This window comes from Fundulus heteroclitus, chromosome 11, assembly GCF_011125445.2.
Source record: "Fundulus heteroclitus isolate FHET01 chromosome 11, MU-UCD_Fhet_4.1, whole genome shotgun sequence".
Taxonomy (NCBI): domain Eukaryota; kingdom Metazoa; phylum Chordata; class Actinopteri; order Cyprinodontiformes; family Fundulidae; genus Fundulus; species Fundulus heteroclitus.
In genome coordinates this window covers 21538109-21561135 of record NC_046371.1, presented here as the reverse complement: position 1 = coordinate 21561135, position 23027 = coordinate 21538109, and the positions used below count along the sequence as shown (strand labels likewise).

Here is a 23027-nt window from a genome sequence, read left to right as displayed (position 1 = left end):
CGCCGTTTTAGAAATGCAGTCCCGCTGCTTGTTATTGGGCAGAATAGTATATATTTTATTTAAGCCTGAAGTTTTTAGACAGGAAGAAAACCTTACAACTCCAGCAAACAAGTTATGACACATTATGAGAAAGCATTTACAAAATGTAATACAGCTGTTGAAGAGGGAAAAATATAAAATCACAGTAAGTTGCTGTATGTGCACACAGCCCTGTTAAAATGGCAGGATTTATTAAAGGAAACACGAAGCTTTGATAATCTCAACCCCTTCTCCACATATCGTGACATAAAATCAGTTTATACACCTGACAGATGTCGGGTATGACATTGCTGTCTTTCTACTGTTCTTTCTGCTAAAAAAATAAGAGAAAAATTTGAGGATGTATCATGATCACATCGTTTTAACAGGCCCGGGTACACGTGTGAGAACTAGCTTGTTGTGTACCTGTCGGCAGGGATGTTTCCCCGCTGAAACTCCAGACAACCACGTCAGATTTAAATATTTAGGCGATTACAAAATCCAATATGTTATTTAAACATCGGATATGAATAAAAGCTTGGACTTATGAAACAAAAGTCAAAAATCAGTCCAATATTCTCAGCTTATGTTGGAGGCTGAAGCTAAGCTACAAAACTCTTTATTTATGTAAAAAAAAAAGGTTTCTAGAATGTCTCTTTAAGTCCACCAAGCTGCCACTTATAGCTTTGTCTCCACGTCGTTCGTTCCTGTTTTATGATGATGCCTCCTCCCTGTCGCTGTCAAAAGGCACACGGCGGCCTTTTGATGTTTCGGCAGAGGTTGAGTCGGCGCTAAGAGGACGGAGTGCTGAACTCTCCCAGCCTCCTCAGCAGTCCGTCAAGCGTCTCCGTGTTCTGGGATTTCTCCTCCAGCAGCTCGTATCGCAGACTTGAGATGTCCTGTTTGATCTCTTTCAGCTCGCCTGGATCAGAACGGATGCAATGGTCAGCTAAGGATGTCGATTAACTTTTAGATCTTGGAAGGATGCTTACATTAACTAACAAACGTTAGGATATGGATACATGAGATGGAAAATAGGACCAGGTTAAAACAACTTTGGCAGACATTTATTGCAAAGAAGAGTTGCATTGATTACGCTAGAAATCACCATGATTGTTTCTTTTAAAACGCACACAAAAAGACACTACAGTGTTCATTGTCACAAAAACAAAACGATCATAATGACTAAAACGCACAAAGCTTCGTTTCTGTTACCTTCTGTGATCTCATCGCTCTCCTTGTCTGCTCGGGCTTTGATTATATAACGCTTGATCAGTCGCTTCATGATCTTCTGCAGCCAGTGAAGGAAAGGATGGAGCAAGGTAACAAAATTATAGCAGTATTAAACTAAAATGTAAGGTTAATTTGTACCAAATAAGAGTAAAACTCAACTATCACACAAAAGGAACATTGCAGTTACTTCTATACATACCTGATACCTCGTTGGACCATTTGAACCTCCGTATCCTGGATTTTTGTTCTTCCCGAGCTGAAGGGATAAATTGCATGTTTTATTTCACTGTTTAACTAAACAGAAGTGACTGATTAATTTAACTTTTCTCTATGGTGAGGCTCAGCCTGCAGTGCTGTTTAATACCACTAGAGGGCGGAAACGATTATTGAATTTACTTTGCAGCTGTTTGAGCCAGGAAAGGGTGAGTGCAAATTCATCCACAACCACAAACATCCAAAGGTGTCTGGGTGAGTTTTATCAAGGAGTGATAGACCCAAAACAAGGTGGGATATAATAGCAGAGAAGCTCCACCTGATATATGGTTGTCAAATATTTTATGGGAAGGGGGAAACAAAATCTGAAAAGTGTGGAATGCAAATGTATTCAGCCCCCTTCATTCAGATTCCCTTCTGAAACAAAAAAGAAATCCAGGACAATCACCCAAACACCAGGATGCTCAGGTGATGAGGATGTGGGGATGTTTAAGGCAGGTTTCAGTTATAATCAATATTCTAAAAATCTTGACCCTGCAACCTGAGGATGAGGACAGCAAACCTAATAAGACAACCCGTTCCACTTGAGCAGCCGTGAATGGCGGGGAGAAGCAATCAAGAGACCCAAGGTAACTCTGGAGGAGCTGCAAAGATCCACCGCACAGTGGGGATAGTCTGTCAACAGGGGAACTATTAGTTATTACCATCTAATGTAGAACAGATTACTGGATCAATGTGTGCTTCTGTGCTTGTTTGTCTCTCTTCTTGTGTCTCTGCTCTGTCTTCTGTAACCCCCAGTCGCTCGAGGAAAATGACCGTTCATACTGAGCCCGGTTCTGCTGGAGGTTTTTCCTTCCCGTTAAATGGTGGTTTTTCTTTCCACTGTCGCTCCATGCTTGCTCAGTATCAGTGTTGTAGTACTCGAGTCCGAGACTCGAACTCGAGTCCGACTCATTAGCTAAATTTAGAGACTTGTGACTTGACTTGGACTTGAGCACTGATGACTCGAACTTGGACTCGGACTCCTACATTCAGATCATTCTGACTCGGAAATTGAGAAAAAGACTCAACTTTTTTTTTTATATCATTAGACTATAATTTTAATATGTCATTAGAATATTATTTGGTGTATGATTTTAATATCTAAATTAGTAGTGCAATGTGGTGGAGTGTGGATTTTTTTTTTAGTTTAAAAACATGTAGGCTATGCTTACTTTAGTGCGGAACTTGGACTCAACTTGATCAATAAGGACTCGACTTGATCAATAGTGACTCGACTCGGACTGGACTCAGATGAGTAGTGGACTTGACTCGGACTCGACTCGGATTTTTTTTTTATGACTTGGACTTGACTCGGACTTGAACACTGGAGACTCGAACCTGGACTCGGACTCGAGGCATAGTGACTTGACTACAACACTGCTCAGTATGAGGGATTGCAGCAAAGCCATGGACAATGCAGACGACTCTCCCTGTGGCTCTACGGTTCTCCAGGAGTGAATGCTGCTTGTCGAGACTTTGAAGCAATCAACTGGTTCCCTTATATAGGAAATTTTTGACCAATCTGTATAAAATGATTGAATTTGACTTTGTAAAGTGCCTCAAGATGACATGTTTCATGAATTGGCGCTATTTAAATACAATGGAACTGAATTGAATAGTTCTGCACTTAAATCTGGCCTTCATAGAAGAGAGGCTAGAAAAAGGTTGTGTTAAAAGCGGCTTTAAGTCCCATAAACAGTTTGCCACAAAGTCATGTAGGGGATACGGCAAATGTGAAAGGATGTGCTCAAAACTGTTAGAGGCACCAAAAGATCTGAGGCAAGGCAGACGTTAAGCTACTAACGACTCTAAAGCTGCAATGTTATGGTTCAGATGAAATTATGTTCATGTTAAAATGGCCTAGTCAAAGTCCAGATCTAAATCAAGCTGAGAATCTGTGGCAAGACTGAGAAACCGATGTCTGCAGATGCTCTGCATCTAAGCTGACTGAGCTTGGGCTGTTTTGCGAGTAAGAACAAACAGAAATTTCAATCCCCAGATGTGGAAAGCTGGTAGACACTCGCTTCAAAAGACTTGTAGCTGTAAATGTGGTGGAAGCTGGTTCTACTGATTGGGAGCGGATGAACACCTATGTATACCACTTATTAGAAAGCCTTGGATCATCTTCTATTCATTTCACAATTTGCACTCCGGTGTGTTGGTCTGTCATAAAATCCCAAACGGACCCGATACAATTTCTGGTTTCAAAATCTGAAAAGGCTTAGAGGGGCATGAATACTTTAGCAAGGCACCGCGAGGGTTAATTTGTTTTAGTTTGAAGGCGCATACCTGATTGAGTTGCGTCTCAGTTTGCTTCTCGCTGCGTCTGTGAACCAGGTGTAAGAGGATGGACTTTGTGGCTGTGGCCAGTCCCAGCATCGATTTTGGGCTAGGGACCAGATTGAAGGGGACAGGGAGCGTCCTTCCCTCCTCAAAGTAAGAAAACCAAAGTTTTGCCCGAGCAAACTTCCACTCGACATCAGCGTCGTCCTACGAGGAAGGAGGTATCAGAAGGGAGAAGGGAAAAAAATGTAAATAGAAAGTTACAGAACTACCTTTTTTTTTTGGAAATGATTGATTCATAATCAGATTTAGAAAATCAAACATTTGATCATCTTTAAAAGTCTTTTGAATAAAGGTGACATTATTAAAACGACATGCAACAAATAACATCAGAAGACACAAAACTTAAGGCAGAAATCCCCGTCTGTTGTATTAAGTTGGGTGTTCAGTGTGAACATTTTACATGAGCAGAAGCACGACCTCCGTTAGCACTTGCTTCTGAGTACTTGTACATCGTTGTAGGTCCACTTATGTATAAAAAAAATTCATAGAGAATAAGAAGAAATATAAAACAGCATTTTGGTTGATTTAGGCACACGTTTCCTGAAAGTGGGAGGAAAACAGTGATAGCAGCGATACGTCTCTGGGTTAATGACTCGGCTGTAAAGCATCTCTTAAAGGCTGGAAACTGCTGCTTTGGTTGTCCAACGATAACAAAAAGCAAATTATCAGCTCATGTAGAGCCCTAAAACCCAACCATTTCTGGGCATGGAGCGTCTACAAGGCCAGACTGTGGAAAAACAATCCTCTCTTTCTTGTCTTTGTTTCCCGTTACGCCACCACAGCAAATTAAAGCACTCCCCAAATAAACTCCAAGCTATCAAGGCTTTTACAATTAAAGTTACAATAACATGCACACTGTGGAATCACGTTTTACTTCAATTACAGCTGCGAAGTCTCTTGGGGTTATGGTTCGACCAGCTTTTGTTTCTCCAGAGACAGAAACGTCTGGACTTGGACTAGGCCGTTCTAGCACTTCCGCATGCTTTGGTCTAATGATGGCTTCTCTTTTTTCCTTTGGATCACATCAGCCAAGCCTGTTCTGGGTGGTCGTATGGCCCGACTGAATCCATTATCGCTGTGTATTTTGTAGAGCGGCTGAACAACGGAAGAACAACACCACAAAGACCAAATCCCAGAGGCTCCTCATTCCACGCATTTTTTTCTGATTCCCGCTTTATTGTCTGGTGTGGCTTCAGCAGGATGCTGATTCATGATTGTGTGTTCAGTTCTTTGTCCTCATTGCCTCGTTTTTTGTTTTTTTTTGCATGCAGATCAAAAGTGTTAGTTATGTCGTCCTCTGACAGAGACCCGTCCTCCACAGAATAGCTTGTTCTCCCACATCAAACAGGACATCTTACCGCTTCCTTTCAACAGAGGTCTTTTTCTTCTTGCTACTCTTTCATACAACTCAGGTTTGTGGAGCAAACCTGCTTATTCTCCGAGATGAGCAGGTTTGCTCTGGAGCTCCTTCCGAGTTACCACGGACCTCCTGGCTGCTCCTCTGAGTAAAGCGTCCCTTTCCCGGCCCGTCGCTTGCGATGGATCATTGTTCTGAGCTTGGGATGTTGTTCATATGCAGGACTGTATCAGAAAATTAGAATATTGTGATAAAGTTCTTTATTTTCTGTATTGCTGAAATATCGCAAGCCTTTTATTGTTTTAATATCGCTGATTATGGCTTACAGCTTAAGAAACCCAAATATCCTATCTCAAAATATTAGAATATTGTGAAAAAGTATACTAGTAGGCTGTTCAACTAATCACTTGAATCGTCTAATTAACTCGAAACACTGCAGGGTTTCCTGAGCCTTGAAAAACACTCATCTTGGTTCAGTAAACTAAATCACAAGTATGGTAGTGGTTAAGAGACGACATAAGATTCTCACAGTAACTGGTGTACTGACCATGGCATTACTGTCCTTGATTGGCCTGCCAATTCCCCTGACCTGAACCCCATAGAGAATTTATGGGGTATTGTGAAGAAGAAGCTGAAAGACACCAGAGCCAACAATGCAAATGAGCTAAAGGTCGCTACTGAAGCATCCTGGGCATCCATAACACCTCAGCAATGCCACAGGCTGATTGCCTCCATGCCACGCCGCATTGATGCAGTAATCTGTGCAAAAGGATTCCCAACCAAGTACTGAGTACATTAATGGACATTTTCAAATGTTTGATTTTGTTTTGCTGTTATATATATATATATATTTTTACTTGGTCTGAGGAAATATTCTAATATTTTGAGATAGGATTTTTGAGTTTTCTTCAGCTGTACGCCATAATCAGCGATATTAAAACAATAAAAGGCTTGCGATATTTCAGTTGATTTGTAATGAATCCAGAATGTATGACATTTCATGTTTTTTATTTGCATTACAGAAAATAAAGAACTTTATCACAATATTCTAATTTTCTGAGACAGTCCTGTAGAAGAGAGAAGCTAAACACATGTGCACGCCACACTTTTTTCAATTTTTCTTTCTCTGTTCAGGCAGAGAGTTGTGTTCAGTAAAGCAGCTAAATTGGTTTTTATGGGGACAAAGAAAGCGCTCTGTACATGACAGCGCAGCGTAAGAATGCATGTGACTGTGATTTACATTTAAAGGCTCGTCGTTGTGCCACGTGGCGACGTTGCGTACCTCAATCTCCTGGAAGGAGCTGTTAATCATGGCGATCAGCATGTTGAGCAGCACTATCACCATCGTAACGTTGTAAACCCCGTACAGAACGTAGCCGATGTTCTCTATGAACTTGTGTCCGTTGTTGATCACCACCGACTTGACCTCGGACAGTCCAAATATAGCCCAGAACAACGTCTTGAAGCTCTCCTCCAGGCTGAATAAGCACACAGGAGGACAAGGGGAAGGATTTTAGTTCAAGCACGCTATTAAATATACACAAAAGAACTAAAAGAAAAAAAAACCCTATGTCTGATGTCCTCTCTAATATCTAAAAACATAGTACCAGACTAAAAAGGCAGAGGCAAGGCAAAGATTCCTAAAACGTACGAATGAGGAAGAAAAGAAGGAAAAAAGTATCTAAAATATTTTTAGTAATTTCCTTAAAAATCATACATGTATTTCAAATGCACAGTGTGTTTAAAATCTAAGATAAGCCCCACAAGAAACAGGTTTATTTTAGATAATGGAGATCACAAGTGTGATACTACACGTTTTACCCAACAGCATCTTCAGTAGATATGGGGAAATTTAGAGAGGTAAAAAGAAAAGAAATAAGATTTAGAGACACTGTAGGTAGCTCAAGAGTTAGAGACAAAAATATAGAGAGATTAAATATGAAGTACACTAATATAGAGCTCCATGACTAAAGATAGAGAGATGGATGGATAGAAATAGAGAAAGTGAGATAGAGGTAAAGAAAGATAGACAATGAGGAGATTTATAGACATAGAGAATAAGAAAGCAATTTGGGATTTCCTTTTGAGAAGAAGAGGTGTATCAAGAGATAGAACGACATATACAGAGAAATAGAGACGAAGGAAAATTGTGGTAAAGAGAGGTAGCAAGAGTTAAAGAAAACCTGACATAAAGAGAGTGTTAAAGAGATTTACTGAATTACTGAGCTAGGAATAGAGGAATGGTGATAAATATAGAAAGTAGAGAGATGGAGAAACTGATTTGGTGACAAATATAAAAATGTGGAACTTGAGAGATGGAAAACTTTAGATAGAGGCAGATAGATATAGAAATAAGTGGACATATAGATATGTAAATGTGTAGAAAAACCAAGGAGACAGACTGAGGAATTGATGTATCAATTACCAAAGTTAGAAATGGAGAGAGGACAAAAGAAATAGAAATACAAATAGAAAAATAGATATAGAGTTAGAGAGACTGCTATGGCAATAGAACAATGGTAGATAAACTGAAACAGAGAGATGGAGAAAGTGGTATAAATAGACAGACATGAAGAGGAGATGAAGTTAGAAAGACATAAATAAAGAGATAACATCAGAAGACACAAAACTTAAGGCAGAAATCCCCGTCTGTTGTATTAAGTTGGGTGTTCAGTGTGAAAATTTTACATGAGCAGAAGCACGACCTCCGTTAGCTCTTGCTTCTGAGTACCTGTACATCATTGTAGGTCCACTTATGTTTAAAAAAAATTCATAGAGAATAAGAAGAAAAATAAAACAGCATTTTGTTTGATTTAGGCACACGTTTCCTGAAAGTGGGAGGAAAACGGTGATAGCAGCGATACGTCTCTGGGTTAATGACTCGGCTGTAAAGCATCTCTTAAAGGCTGGAAACTACTGCTTTGGTTGTCCAACGATAACAAAAAGCAAATTATCAGCTCATGTAGAGCCCTAAAACCCAACCATTTCTGGGCATGGAGCGTCTAGAAGGCCAGACTGTGGAAAAACAATCCTCTCTTTCTTGTCTTTGTTTCCCGTTACGCCACCACAGCAATTAAAGCAGCCCCCAAATAAAGTCCAAGCTATCAAGGCTTTTACAATTAAAATTACAATAACATGCACACTGTGGAAGGAAAATTGTGGTAAAGAGAGGTAGCAAGAGTGTTAAATAAAGAGAGTGTTAAAGAGATTTCCTGAATTACTGAGCTAGGAATAGAGGAATGGTGATAAATATAGAAAGTAGAGAGATGGAGAAACTGATTTGGTGACAAATATAAAAATGTGGAACTTGAGAGATGGAAAACTTTAGATAGAGGCAGATAGATATAGAAATAAGTGGACATATAGATATGTAAATGTGTAGAAAAACCAAGGAGACAGACTGAGGAATTGATGTATCAATTACCAAAGTTAGAAATGGAGAGAGGACAAAAGAAATAGAAATACAAATAGAAAATAGAAATACAAATAGAAAAATAGATATAGAGTTAGAGAGACTGCTATGGCAATAGAACAATGGTAGATAAACTGAAACAGAGAGATGGAGAAAGTGGTATAAATAGACAGACATGAAGAGGAGATGAAGTTAGAAAGACATAAATAAAGAGATAGAGATAAATATCGAAACAGAGGCATATAATATAAAGAGATAAGTGTAGTTATGGAGAGATATAGAAATATAGAGAGAGAAATTGAAATAAAGACAGAGTCAAAGAAACAACACTGGCTGCTTCAAAACAATATACATAATGATTTATCGTACTTATATTTTGGCTGTGGCCCCTGAAACCTTTTCAGAGTTTTAAGTAACAAAGAATGTATAATTTGTGACAGTTTTCTGTCACTTTTGTATTTGTTCTGTTGGGCAAAACTAGATGACTAAGTTATTTGGTGGCTCAGGGAAGAAAAGGTTTTGGTTGTACCCGTAAAAAATGAAATCTGTTTGAAACTTTCATCAGCATTGATGACTATTAGACACGCCTCATTAATCTGAAGCAATCCAGCTAGTTGACCAAGTTCTGTTATCCACAATAAGTAAACGCATCAGATGGGCGCTTTAGAGTAGCTGTGATATACAGTGGAGCAAAAAAGTATTTAGTCAGCCACAGACTGTGTAAGTTCTCCTACTTAGAAAGATCAGAGAGATCTGTATTTTTAATCATAGGTATACTAAACCTATGAGAGACAAAATGAGAAAAAAAAATCCAGGAAATTGCATTGAAGGATTTTTAATGAATTTATTTGTAAATCAATGTGTAAAATAATTATTTGGTCAATAACAAAAGTTCATCTCAATACTTTGTAGCTTAACCTTTGTCGGTAGTGACAGAGGTCAGACGTTTCCTGGAGGTCTTCACCAGGTTTGCACAAACTGTAGCTGGTATTTTGGCCCGCTCCTCCATGCAGATCTCCTCCAGAGCAGTGATGTTTTTGCAACACGGACTTTCAACTCCCTCCACAAATCTTTTATGGTTTGAGGTCTGGCCACTACCTACTCCACTCCAGGACCATGAAATGCTTTTTTATGGAGCCACTCCTTCGTTGTCTGAGCGGTGTGTTTGGGATCAGGCTGGAAGACCCAGCCACCTTCCAGCTTTGGTCTTGGCTCTTTGGTCTTGGCCATGGTTGAGTTTGGTGTCTTTTATTCAGATAAGGAGTTCAAACAGCTTTCCATTTATACGGGTAATGAGTGGAGGACAGACGAAGTTACAGGTCTGTGAGGGCCAGACGTCTTGCTTGTGTACGGGTGACCAAATACTTTTTTCCCCCACCATCATTTACAAATAAATAAATAAAAAATTATCATTTTGTCTTTCATAGTTGAGGTGTAGCCATGTATAAAATTGCAGACCTCTCTCATCTTTCTAAGTAGGAGAACTTAGACAATCGGTGGCTGGCTAAATACCTTTCCGCCCCACTGTAGCTATGATTAACTTCTTGGGTTACAAATTGATTTATTCACTTGCTATAAAATTGTTGCAGAAAGCTCGGTTTGGCATTGAGTTAAACAGATTTGGCAACTAACAATAGATTACCGCAAAAGACTGATCAAAAAATGATTATTGATGAGAACATAATTGTGGTCTTTATTTGTGTTTTATATTGTTGTTTAAATGTATTATTTTACCAGTTATCATCAATTACTGGTTTAGCCTTTGAATGTCACATTCTTTAATTAACCCTGTTTCTTCAACACTGTCAGTGTGAAGTAATCCAAAACTAGGAAAATTAGGTCGGGTCAGTGACTCACGTAGTGAAGGCGTCGTTCTGCTTGGCTCCCAGGTAGTAGGAGTACAGGTTGAACATGCCGATCATGAACGCCAGGAACACCAGCAGGAAGATGACCATGAACTTGAAGATGTCTTTGACGGTCCTTCCCAGAGAGATCTGCAGCGGGCCGAAGCTCTCGTTCGCTGGCAGGATGTAAGCGATCCGAGAGAAGCTCAGCACCACTGCGATCGCGTACAGGCCCTCCGACACCAGCTGAGGGTCCGAGGGGGTCCAGTGGATACGTGCTGGAAAACAGACAGCTAAAGAACATCAGGGTGTCTACGGCGGATAAAGACCTGAGCTTGGGTTGTGGCGGTAGTAGGACCAGGAGAGAAACGCCATCAGAGCTAATATTTAATCCCTTCTGCATGCTCCCCTTCAGGCCTCGGGGCCGGTGTCATCCTACTTCTAGCTGTGTACCAACACGCCAGAACCAAATGGGCGAATAACCTCCTCAGCATGCTGTCAGGATTGACAGAGTCCTGCTGATGATCTAAATATCTGGTGTGTCGGACCAGGAACACAAGTTGCAGGACGGGAGACATGATTTGGAAGTGAAGTGAAACGAAACTCACGCATGATGTAACAGAAGTAGAAATCTGTAAAATATGGTGTGCTTGTATTTTCAGCCCACCTGTGTCAATTCTTTGAGAAACCTTTCAATAAAATTACAATTGCAGGTGTTTTGGTGTATGTCTCCACCAGCTTTGCGTCCCTAGAGAATGAATTTACTCGTTCCTCTTTCGAAAATAGCTCAAAGTCAGTCAGATTGGGTTCATGATCTTTTATTTTGAACTCCTTTAAATTGGATTTAGGTCAAGACTTTGACTTTGTCATTCTAACTGAATATATGTTGTGATCCAAATTATTCTATTGTAGCTCCTAATGTTTAGGGTTGCTGTCCCGCACCAAACTTAACTTACTTCTGCCCTTATCCTAAGTCTTTTGCAGCTTCCCTCCTGGATTCTTGCATTTAGCTGCCTCTGTCTTTCCTTCAACTCTGACCAGTTTAAACAGCCCTGCTGCAAAATCTCCAAAGCATGAAGCAGCCACCCACACGGTTCACTGTGAGGATGGTGAGCTAATGGGAATCTGCCACGTAGCGTTTTGCAAACAATAATTTAATTCTGGTCTCAACTGACCAGACCATCTTCTTTCATGTGTTGCCCTGCATGACTCCGGAGTAGGAAATGTGAAAAATGTCATGAATTAGGTTTTTGTTTGTTTGTTTTGGACTTTTCTGGACTTTTCTTGAATCAGCCAATGTCCAATCAGCTCAGTCTCCTTAGTCACCAGTCAATTAGCCCAGATCAGCTCCACCTGCCTACATATACCTGCCTCATTTAGCTCCTCCCTGTCAGAACGTCTAATCTCATCTAGTGAGCTGTGCCTTGCCTCTACTAGTTCATGTGTGTTCAGCCAGCTGAACTCTTCTGTTAAAAGTTGCCTGTGTCTGCATGCTGCAGTTTTGTTTCCCCGTGAGTTCCAGCCGCTTGCTCTGCTGGTTCTGCTGGTTCCCCGGTCCACATCGTTTGTTCTGGTCTGTCTCTACCTGCATCCTTTGGTCTCCTGCTCATCCCTGCCTGCCTGCATCATCTGCCATAACTCATCTGTTCAAGTCTGGTTCTGCTTGCCTGCCTCACCTGCCACGACTCGTCCCCTCACAATACACCTTTTAAATCATAACTCTGTGTTTGGCTGAATATCGGGTTCACCGGCGTTAATCACCACAGGAAAAGTTTAAGGGGTATGATGAATACTGTTGAAAAGCACTGTAGACAGATGTTTTTATCACGTCTTAATTTGTGGGTACTGAACAAAATAAATTAAAAATAATGTCGGTCAATACTCTGCTCCTCATTTATTTTTTTTAATGGTAGATCTGACCTAACTTTTGACTTTTTATGGTAAATTCTAGCCAGTGGTTCTTTCGTGCATGCGGGTCCGCTTACCCAGGGTGAAGTAGTGTATCTCTGGGGGCAGTTTGTACAGTGTTTTGCAGTGTTTGTACACATAGGCCTGGGCCAAGTCTGCTTGCTTCATGGCAGAGAAGCGGCAGCTGAACGAGGCCAGAAATATGGCCAGCATCCCAAAGTCCAGGAAGTTCCACGGTTCCACCAGGTACTCTCCGGGTCCCTGGCTCCAGATCTCCTTCACTTCGGCCCAAATCATGCCTGCAGCAGCACGGGTCAAACAGCACAGCCTTGGTTTAACATTTTGGTTGTTTTTTTTTTTTGTTTGTTTACATGTGTCATCATCTTCCGCTCACCCATGACCCAGGAAATAATTAGGATCTCCATCCAGGTGAAGGGGGTGGTGGTCTTGCGGTGAAGCAGCAGGGGGTCCGTCTTGAGCTGTGGATTTCCAGGCAGCTGATGGTGGGTCATGTTGGGCAGCAGGGTGGTGCCTGCAAAGCGGTCGGCTGCATTCAGGATGAGCAGGCCCAGGAAAATTGTAAAGGATGAGGCGTGGGCGACGAACTTCATGAAGGGGCTGCGCAGAACTTTCCCCACCTGAGAATGCAATATTGAGTGATCATGTGTTACGGTGTAAAGTAACCCAAAATGAACGGCTGGATTGTGCATTCATACCCTGCTGCAGGGAGTGACCCAGTAGGCCACAGCCAGTCCAGGCAGTCCTATCGCCACAGCCAGGACCACCAGCAGCTTCACACCAGTGGTCTGTTGTCTCAGGCCGGGGAGGTTCTCGTACCAAATGCTCAGCAGCTGCTGCTGGCAGTTTGGATGGGCAACAAACTGGAGGACAACAAAATGACTTCAGGCTTATGGGTAATCAAACAGGACATCTAGATTCGGTCCAGTTTATTTATCTAGAGCCGATTCCCAACAAATGTCACAATAAATATTTTTTTAAGACAGACGGATCAGTCCAATTCAGGCCCAGTTTGTTTTCTTCCCAAAACAACTCGGTCACAAATGGTTCAGTTTAATAAAAACTTTATTACACTCCAGTCAATTTCTGTTGATCATATAATGACAATTGGTAAACAGTTGTGTCTTTTTTACAACCTGGACCTTGCATGTCTAAAGAAGAATTAATTTAGTTTCAACAGTTTTAAAATTCACAAAATGACCTCTCGCTGTAAGTCACATCATATATGTATATTAGGGCTGGGCAAGTTAACGCGTTAATTTCGCGTTAACTCATTAGACTATTAACTGCGATATTTTCTTTAACGCGCATTAACGCATGTTGCTCACATGCTTTTATTTTGTGAAGGTCTGTTGCTGCGGTGAAGGGGTTTGAATCAGAACAGTAGGTGGCGATAATGCGCCAATAACCTCGCTGTCAGCCAAACCTCGGATTTAGAGTAAGAAAAGTGCTGGCCGGAAAAAAAACAAAGCCGACATGCGGAAGGCGGTGTTTCCCGCAGGAATTTGCTTAGGTGAGGCGGTGAGTTGGCGACCGGAACAGGTTTTGTGCGGAGCAGAGCGGAGCCGGCATCGACGCCGTCGGTGAAGTCGCTTCGCGTTTCAAAGTATCCATGTGTTTTTGCCTGTTTTTCCTTGCCATTCACTATATGCACGCGAGAAAGCAGCAACAAAAAACCACGTGTTAACATCAAATAAACGCAAGCAACGCAAGCATATCGAGTTAGCAAGCATTTCAGTTTAAAGTTCTTCCAGCATCGAATATGACAGAAACAAGTTAGTTGTAACCACTGCCAAGTTAAACTTTGGCATTGAACATAAAATGGTAATGCTGCTCCCTGCTGTTACCTCAGAAATTGCCTGTTTTTGGTAGATTTTTTCCCCATAAATAATTCCCTGTCAGTGGCAATAAGCTTTAATTTATTATTATTGCTATTTTTTGTTTTACATGTTTAAGTTAATCTTTACACTAAATATGTGTTACTGATAAGTGCTACAAATGTTACAACACTTTTGTTCATATGGCAGCAGAACATTAAAATAAAAGTGCTCTTTACACTACTTTTGAATTCATTCTTGGAGTTTGTAAATACAATGCGATTAATCGCAATTAATCGCGATTAATCAGGGCGATTAATCGCGATTAAATATTTTAATCGTTGCCCAGCCCTAATATATATATATATATATATATATATATATATATATATATATATATATATATATATATATAGATATAGATAGTTTATTTATTTTTTGGTGCTTCCTATTGCAAAAAACAACCTTTCAGCCCTAACGTAATGAATTAATTGGATGGAGTGTTTTTTTTGGTGAAGATGCCCTTGAAACCTGTCTGAAATGGGATTCAAAGGTCATGTCTTGGTCCAAGATAACACCGCGGTTCTGAACACCATCACTGGACCCCAAACAAAACACCATGCACAGCAAAGGCCAGACTCAAAGACATGCTCTACCAGAACAAAGATATTTTTCGTTTTATCCAGGAGGCAAGACAAAGAAGAAAGTTGTTTCTGACCCGGACATGTCATATTCACAGTAACGAATGCAGAACTACTGGTAAGTCATTTTAAGTCCCCCTCACTACAGCAATCGTCGCTGTGGCATATGAATGTGTTGAAATTTACAGCGCTGCCAAAACGGAACTAAAAATAAGTAATATTTTCTTAAAATGAGTGTATCTGTCCTTGATTTAAGCAGGTAAATAAGATGATTTGCCTATGGAATAAGACTCTTGCACTTAAAATAGGAACAACTCATCTCCATCATCTTATTTCAAGTGCAGGATGTCTAATTATCTTATTTTAGGCATCAAAATACTCGTTCCATTGGAAGATAATATCATTTACCCGCTCAAATCTAGGACAAAAACACAAATTTTAAGAACATTTTACTTATTTTTAGATTCGTTTTTGCAGTGTGGTTCTTTTGGTTTCAAATCAGCTAACTACATACATAATTGCAGAGTTCATAAATCAATGCTGACATAATTTATTTTAGCCATATTGTGTTTGTTTGAGTTAGAATAATTCTCCTCTGACCCTAAAGCAGCATAAAAAGAGCAGGGGAAAAAATCCAACTCAGAAACACACATAAAACCAAGGAAAGAAACATTTTATTCTAGAAATCCCAAATGTCTGTTAAAGCTCAGTTTAAAACATAAAAAGAAACAGAGGAACTAAACATAGAGTTGGCTCCTCATTTAAGATGGACTCATCCAAAACGGGATTCGGGACTTTCAAATAATGATTCAAAATGTGAAGTGATTTTCGGAAATTGTGACGCATTCCCTCATCCTTCAGTTTAAAGACGATAGGAAGCCGCCCAGTATCCACGCTGGGAAAGCATTATTGCAGACACCGATAACAGATGTCAAATTGAAACGAAACTCTTTTCAAGAGGTCATCTGGCATGTAAGAGTTTACCTAACACACACGGCCAGTTCAAGCTATTAAACATGAGTTTAACTGGATGTACAACCTGAGTTCCTCCTTTTCTAAAGCTAGAGACCAAGACAGGTCTGCCCCAAAAACTGCTCTAATGAGAAAAGAAAAAAAATCTCTAAACTGATGTAATTATAATGAAGTACAGCACTATCCACACATTTAGAGGAAAATTAATTTATACTGATTACTGCAGTGACAAGTTTAAGTTACAAGAACAAAACAAAAAATACTTCTACTGACTAGATGTTGGAAAATGAATTGAAATATGAGTAAAACCTTTTAAACAGGAGGAGTGTTTTGTCATTTTTCACCTAATGATAAAAGGCATGATGTATGTTGGTTGTTCTGTTGTCTGTTTGAAAGCCTGCTCACCTTCTTCAGTTCATATTTGATGGCTAATTTGAGGCGTGTGAGGGAGGGGCGACCCGGCACGTCGTAGCTGTCGTCCAAAGCCGTTTCTCCGTTTAGGATGGCCTCCACCTCCTCTGTGCTGCGACAAAGGTCCAGAAGGCCCACCACATAATCCTTACACTGGTTTGACAGGCGACTGTAATCGTTCTGCAAAGGTAAAGACAAAGATAAGCCAGAAGTGGTTTAATGCAGGTCTAATAAGGGATGGTAGGAATTTAAAAGCAGCAACGCGCAACTCCGATTCTTCTTCCTGTTCTTCTCATTTATACTTTTTATTTCTTTGTACAAAATCATTCAAACCAAGATTTCATTTTAGGTTTTGTCAGTTTAGTTTTATTTTACTCATTGAATTGTAATTTACATTGGTAGTATTGCTGGGTTGTTGTTATTTTTTTTGTGTGTGGGGGGGGGGGGGGGGGTTGTTGTAAAACAGACAGGTTCAGTTTTAAGTCATCAGTGTTGCCCCAAACCTCTATAAAATGAAATAATTAAGTGAACAATACAAAATAGAAATGGTCAGTGAATGCAAAACATTCTTAGCGATATCCAGAATTGCAATTGTTTCCATTTTGTGAATTTCAGAGATTTTCAATATAGTTTATGATCTAAAATTACTCCTTAAAACTTAAAGAAGCAATAAGCAATATTTTATGCATCTGTAGAACCCGGCTGTGAGAACAACACAGAGAAACGGTGTGTGACGTCATACCATATTCCATCTGAAAAGAGACCTTTAGTCCTTCACTAAACTATTTTTTTGTTCTTTCTTTCTAAAATAATGAAATTTTGCTCATTGCTCCTTTAACCTCAACTTTTACTGAAACAATTTTCTATGTAATAAATAAATCATCAGGATTATTATGGTGTGTATATATATATATATATATATATATATATATATATATATATATATATATATATATATAGATAGATAGATAGATAGATAGATAGATAGATAGATAGATAGATAGATAGATAGATAGATAGATAGATAGATAGATAGGTAGATAACCATATTTTAGAAAACTGCACCTTACAGAAAACGTAACAGGTGTATTTATATACATTAAAAAGTTTATGTCTGACACTTGTTACCCTGTATAAACTGTTTTCTGTTTGTCAGAGAATGTACCTCTTTCCCGTAAAGCCTGTACACTAATTATGATTTACATTATCAAAAACGTATTAAATCTTTAAATACTCTTAGAGTGCATTTCTTTCTTTTCCTTCTGTAAATTCAAGTTGTGAAAACAATAGACGTCTGTTTGCTATAAATTCCCACAGGTTCTCACCTAATCTATGCTTTTTCTGTGAGGCTGTCAAAACTTTTCACACAGCCTTTTTCAAGCGCTTTTGAAAAAACTGTGAGAGCAGCCGACAAGAACAACCATCAGACAGAACTGACACAATTAAAGCAACGCTAACAGTACGTCCAGTCACATTCTTGTCCTCGACCTTAAACTCTTTCTCGATGTCAGCCAGCATGGCCAGCTCGTTGCTGAGCTCCAGGGCCGCCAGCACCGGATCCTCGTTAGAAAGGGAGAGGTACGCGGGACTGGCCAGTCCTCTGTAGGCGTTGATCCTTGAGCGCGAGTGGCTGAAGGAGTCATACTGCTGCTGATAGTTACACGAGTCGCAGCCACAGAAGTAGTCGTGAGGAGGATCGATGCGGGCCCCTTTGCTCAGCAGGGTGTGAACTATCTCGTACTCCTGGCAGTGAGCTGCAAGTATCACCGGCGTCACATCATGAGAAAACCTGGGAGGATACACACAACACAATGTTCCCATCATGATGAAGAATGCTGAGTTATAATGCCGTTACATTTGTGAGACCCCGCACTATAAGTCTAAAATATCCTTTGTCTATCCGGCTGACAAGGCAAGGCAAGGCAAGGCAAATTTATTTATATAGCACAATTCAGTACAGAGACAATGCAAAGTGCTTTACATGATTAAGATATAGGAAAATAAAATAGAATAAAAGCAAGTAGGGATAGAATGTTGAAACAAAAAAGAACATTAAAACAGTTTAACTAGAACAGTCAAAAACAGTCCTAAACAAATGTGTTTTTAATCTTGATTTAAAGGAACTCAGGCTTTCAGCACTTTTACAGTTATCTGGAAGGTTGTTCCAGATAAGTGGAGCATAGGAACTAAATGCTGCTTCTCCAAGTTTGGTTCTGTTTCTAGATATGCAGAGTAGGCTGGAGCCAGAAGACCTTAATGGTCTGGAGGGTTTATACACTGATAACAAGTCTGTGATGTATTTAGGTGCTAAGCCATTTAGGGATTTATGAACAACTGTAAAAATAAAAAAAAAGACAAGAAGAAGAGCTTGTGGAGGCAGCGTAACGATCAGTGTAACTGCTTGGAAAACTCTTGAGTCTTGCCATGACATAGAGCAGGGGTTCCCAAAGTGGGGGTGGAGACCCCGCGGAGGGTCACGAGACACCTGTTGGGGGGGGGGTATTTGTTGCTGATTACCTAAAAAAGATTTAGTATTTCTTTATTTGTGAAACCGATACCAAAGTATAACTTAACAAGATGCTGAACATTCAGAATTGTAATGCAGGGGGCAGGTTACACTTATTTTCTAAGAGTTCTACTTTCATAACTTATTGACTTTATTCTCATAATCTTTCTCCCCCATGAAAAAAATGCAATGTATTTAATAAGGAGGAAAATAGATCATTATGAAGTAATTATTTGCTTACTTGCTGCCCCCATGCCGTTAATGCCATAGGCAGCACTTAGTTCTCCCCTGTAACATTTTACAGGGTGGGAACTCACAGATAAGACACCGTGGACAGCCAAGTAGTCGCCGTGGCTCTTGGAAGAGAAAAAGGCCCACAGCATCATAGACCCTCCACCATGCCGGTAATTTTCCACATATTCATCTTTTGTTTCAAACCTGGACTGTATGTTGCCCAAAGGGTCACAGTAAGCCTCATCTGACCAAAACGCTGCATGTTTATCAGTGATGGTAGAGCAGGAAAGGCTTTTTCTTGGCATACATCCCAAACCTCAAATGTAAAAAGTACACTGCTGTGTACTTGTTGGAAATATTTTGTTTCCAGACAGTTGTTTCTATTCATCAGGGTTTAAATTGCCCTGTGACATGTGCTAATTTTTTTTAGAAGATTTGCACTTCCTCTGGCAAGAATAACTCTCATTTCTTTAATTGGCAACCCCTCACAGATGTAGTCGGTTTTTGCTTTTTCATCAGAAGCAGATATTTTAAGTCATCGTGCAAATTTTAACAACAGACCATTTTTGATCTCACATGTTGCGCAATGCTTCTTTACCAGCCGTACCTTGTCCCATCTTCATCGTACGCATAGAAGTCATCCAGCATGTCTACTTGAGCCGGACTCGCTGTCAGACGGTGAGCGTCCCTAAACGAAGGGTGACTGAGCAGCGCCTCTGTGATACGGATATAACCTTTACCTAAGGCACAAACAGAGAGAAGCTGTTGAGGAAATGTATTCATTTTCCTCCATGGAACAAGAGTTGGCATTTCTTAAATGGTAAGGTAAGGATAATTCAAGGTGTATTGTGTAAGTAAAAGGCAAATTATAACCAAAAATGTATATAATAGATCTGAAAAGTGTGGCTTGCATATGTAATCAGCCCCATCTGGATCAAGACTTTGTCTCATTTTGTTGCAGTCACATCTACAAGTCTTTTTAGGTGTGTTTCTACCAGCTTTCTGAGCCAGAGACTGAAATCTTGGCCATTTATCTTTCTTCTTTCGGTCAGATTGGATAGAGAATGTCTGCGAAAAGCCATTTTCAACTCTGGCCGCAGTGTCTCAGTTGAATTTAAGTTTGCACTTTGACCACCGCATGTTTAGGACCATTGCTCTGCGGGAAGATGAGCCTCTCCTGCATTGGCTAGTCTTCTGTAGCCTCCAACAGGTTTCCAGCCCAGGATTGGGCCATATTTGGCTTCATCCATTTTACTTCCTTGTCCTCTCAGAACAAATGCGTCTCCACAGCATGATGCTGCCACCACTCTGTTTCACGGTGGTGACGTTGGGTTCGGAAACATGCTTTTTGCATATAGGGTAAAATGTTCCACATGGTCTCATAGAACAAGATCCTCTCATTTTACATGTTTGCTACATCCCTTCCTGGGACAAACTGCAAGCAGGTCTGTTTTCGGCTCTCTTTCAACAATTACATCCTTCTTGACACTCTTCCATAAAGTTTAGATTTGTGGAGAGCACAACTAATAGTTATTTTGTGAACAGATTGTCCCACCTGAGGATTGGATCTCTTACAGCTCCTCCCATCTTAACATGGGTCTATTGGCTTCTTGGCTGCTTCTCTTCTTGATTAATGCTCTCCTTGCCCAGGATGTCAGTTTAGGTCGATGGCCTTTCTCAATTTTCAGATGATGGATTGCTCCTTGGGATGTTCAACGGTGGGTACTTAGTTTTATAGCCTTAATAAAACTTCTCCACAGCATTCTCCCCTGATCTTTCTGCTTTGTTCCTTGATCTTCATGAGGCTGTTTGTTCATTAATGTTCCCTTAAAAACCTCAGAGTCCATCACAGGACAGCAGGACCGGAGGAAAAAACTACGCAGAAGTGGAATCTGTTTCTTAATGCTGTTTACCATGGGTGACTTATAAAGGTAGGTGGTTGCACTGGGTTTTTAGTTTATGTCATCCAAGTTACAGGGGCTAAGTATAAATGCAGAACACACTTTTAAGATCCCAATTTGTCAGAAAATTAAATCAAGTGAAACCCCCTCCTGCTCTGTGTCCTGATCTGTGGTCTTTAGCTTTCAATTCAGTTAAATTTTATTTATATAACACCAATTCACAATACATGCCATCTCAAGGCACTTTACAAAGTGCCAAATAAATAAAATAAAATATCTGGAAATCTTCCAAATGTTCACCTCATTGCTATCTTGGAGTAAAAGCTTTACAAAATAGACGAATTGTGAGCACCTTCAATTTATTAGAGGCCACATTGACAGGTGAACTTCATTACTGCATCACTTTGCTATCATAAAAATCTACGTTTGTCCCCTCTGTATCACACATTATGCGCTCTGTGACGAACGCGGTTAAAGTTCTAAGAGTATTTTTGTCTACACATACACAAATGCACAGTTCTTACTGATGGCTAAAAGGAGAGCATCTCCCACTCGGGCCAAATCGGCCCTCCCCAGCAGCAGTTCCGTCACCTCCAGATGTTCGTTGGCCACAGCCAGCTGCAGCGCATTCTGCCCCATGTAGTTCACGGCGTTGACGTTCAGGTTGGGGACGTGGAGCAGCATGCGCCGCACCTCTGGGATGTTGCCGTACTCGGCCGCCTCCAGGAAACGCTGGTCGACCTCCGACAGGCTGAACGACGGCGCCGAGAACATGTAGGCAGGAGCTCGCAGGGCCTGCCGCCGCTTGCCGGTGCTGAGGCGAGCTGCGAGCTGCCGTTCAGAGCTGCTGTGCCTGCTGGGAATCACAGGGGGGGACGACACACGGACAGGATCTGGCCTTTATCGAGTTTTAAAATGATTTAGAGTTGCCTTTAAGTGTAAGAATCGCACCAAGTTCTGCTCTGTCATGATTTATTAAGCAAAACGATCCAAATCCATGCAGGAAACGACTTCTTCACGTTGTAGCTGCTATAACTTGAAGATACTACAATGGGTATACTTAGTTTTTTTCCTTCATTACTTTGTCAATTTTCATTTTACTGATTTATTAAAAATGTGGGACATGATTTGGGATTTTGTACCTTTTCAGAATAGATTTGAATCATTTAGGAGATGTTTTTTTTTTTTTTTATTCTGGTCATGACTTCTAAACCCTAAATGCTGCACTTGTTTTGTAAGCTGAATTTACCACTGTTCCACATTTTACTGATGCAGAAAATGCACATATTGCACCGTAGAAAACAAGCAGGACAGATCCATGTCATGACATTACTTAGGTGACGCAGGTGTGGCTGAACTGGAAGCTCAGACTGGAGAGAGGGGTTTCAAACATGGTCGCAGTAACACATTTTTCTTAACAAGAGCTCACAAAACAAAACAATAACTGTTTTAACCCACTGCTTTTACTCTTGGGTATGCAAATCTCTTTAATCTGTATTTATTCTGTAGTTCAGTACGTCTTCAATCAGTAGTTAAAATGGGGTTTATTGTTTTTAACACACAGAAAATATAACTTTCTTTGCTACTTCACTAATGATGCATACTGTAAAGTGCAGTGCCACTTTCTTTTACACCTCTTTCCTTTAATCAAATGATTACGTGCAATGATGATGAGACCCATTTTGCTTTTAAAGCTTCGCTGTAATGAGAAAAAAACATGCCTGACATTCAGCTGCTCGTGCACTTGCTCCTTGTTTATCTGACAACCCAGCATGTGAATCACAGAGCCTTACCCGAGGCATTGTCCGGCACAGCAGAATTCCTCCCTGAAATCGTCGTAGAGGAGCAGGTTGTCCCGGCTCCTGGCGCCGGATCGGTCCGCGTCGCCGGCAGCCGGCCTGCAGCGATCGGCCCCCGGTGGTCTGTGGTTCATGCTGAGGGATGATCAGCAGCGGCGAGTCTGCGTCTGCTTCATGTGAACGAGTGCTGGAGTCCCTCTGGCATGTTCCTGCCTCGCTCACTCAGCCACCCTCCCCCCTATGTTTATCCTCCATCCTTGAGAAAGAATGCATCTTTCTGGGCCCCTCCCGTATACTTTTGTTTAAATTACACATCAACCCTCACAGATGTGGAGGGATCATCAAGGGTCAATTT

At 40.6% G+C, this 23027-nt stretch overlaps 1 protein-coding gene across 2 annotated transcripts; it reads right to left on the bottom strand.

Moving 5' to 3' along the window:
* Positions 1-31: 31 nt before the first annotated feature.
* trpc6a (transient receptor potential cation channel, subfamily C, member 6a) lies at positions 32-23027 on the bottom strand. 2 transcript variants are annotated; one of them, XM_012855241.3, is made up of 14 exons: positions 22667-23027; positions 21398-21729; positions 19580-19712; positions 17721-18021; positions 16227-16412; positions 13090-13254; positions 12768-13011; positions 12451-12672; positions 10479-10743; positions 6492-6687; positions 3796-3996; positions 1451-1507; positions 1234-1309; positions 32-940 (listed from the first exon to the last, which is right to left on the bottom strand). In XM_012855241.3, the coding sequence occupies exons 1-14, from the start codon at positions 22804-22806 to the stop codon at positions 810-812; spliced, it is 2649 nt and encodes an 882-aa protein (XP_012710695.2). In that variant the 5' UTR covers positions 22807-23027; the 3' UTR covers positions 32-809. The 2 variants fall into 2 exon arrangements, with proteins under 2 accessions (XP_012710695.2, XP_035998999.1); XM_036143106.1 differs by having other exon boundaries at positions 21398-21726.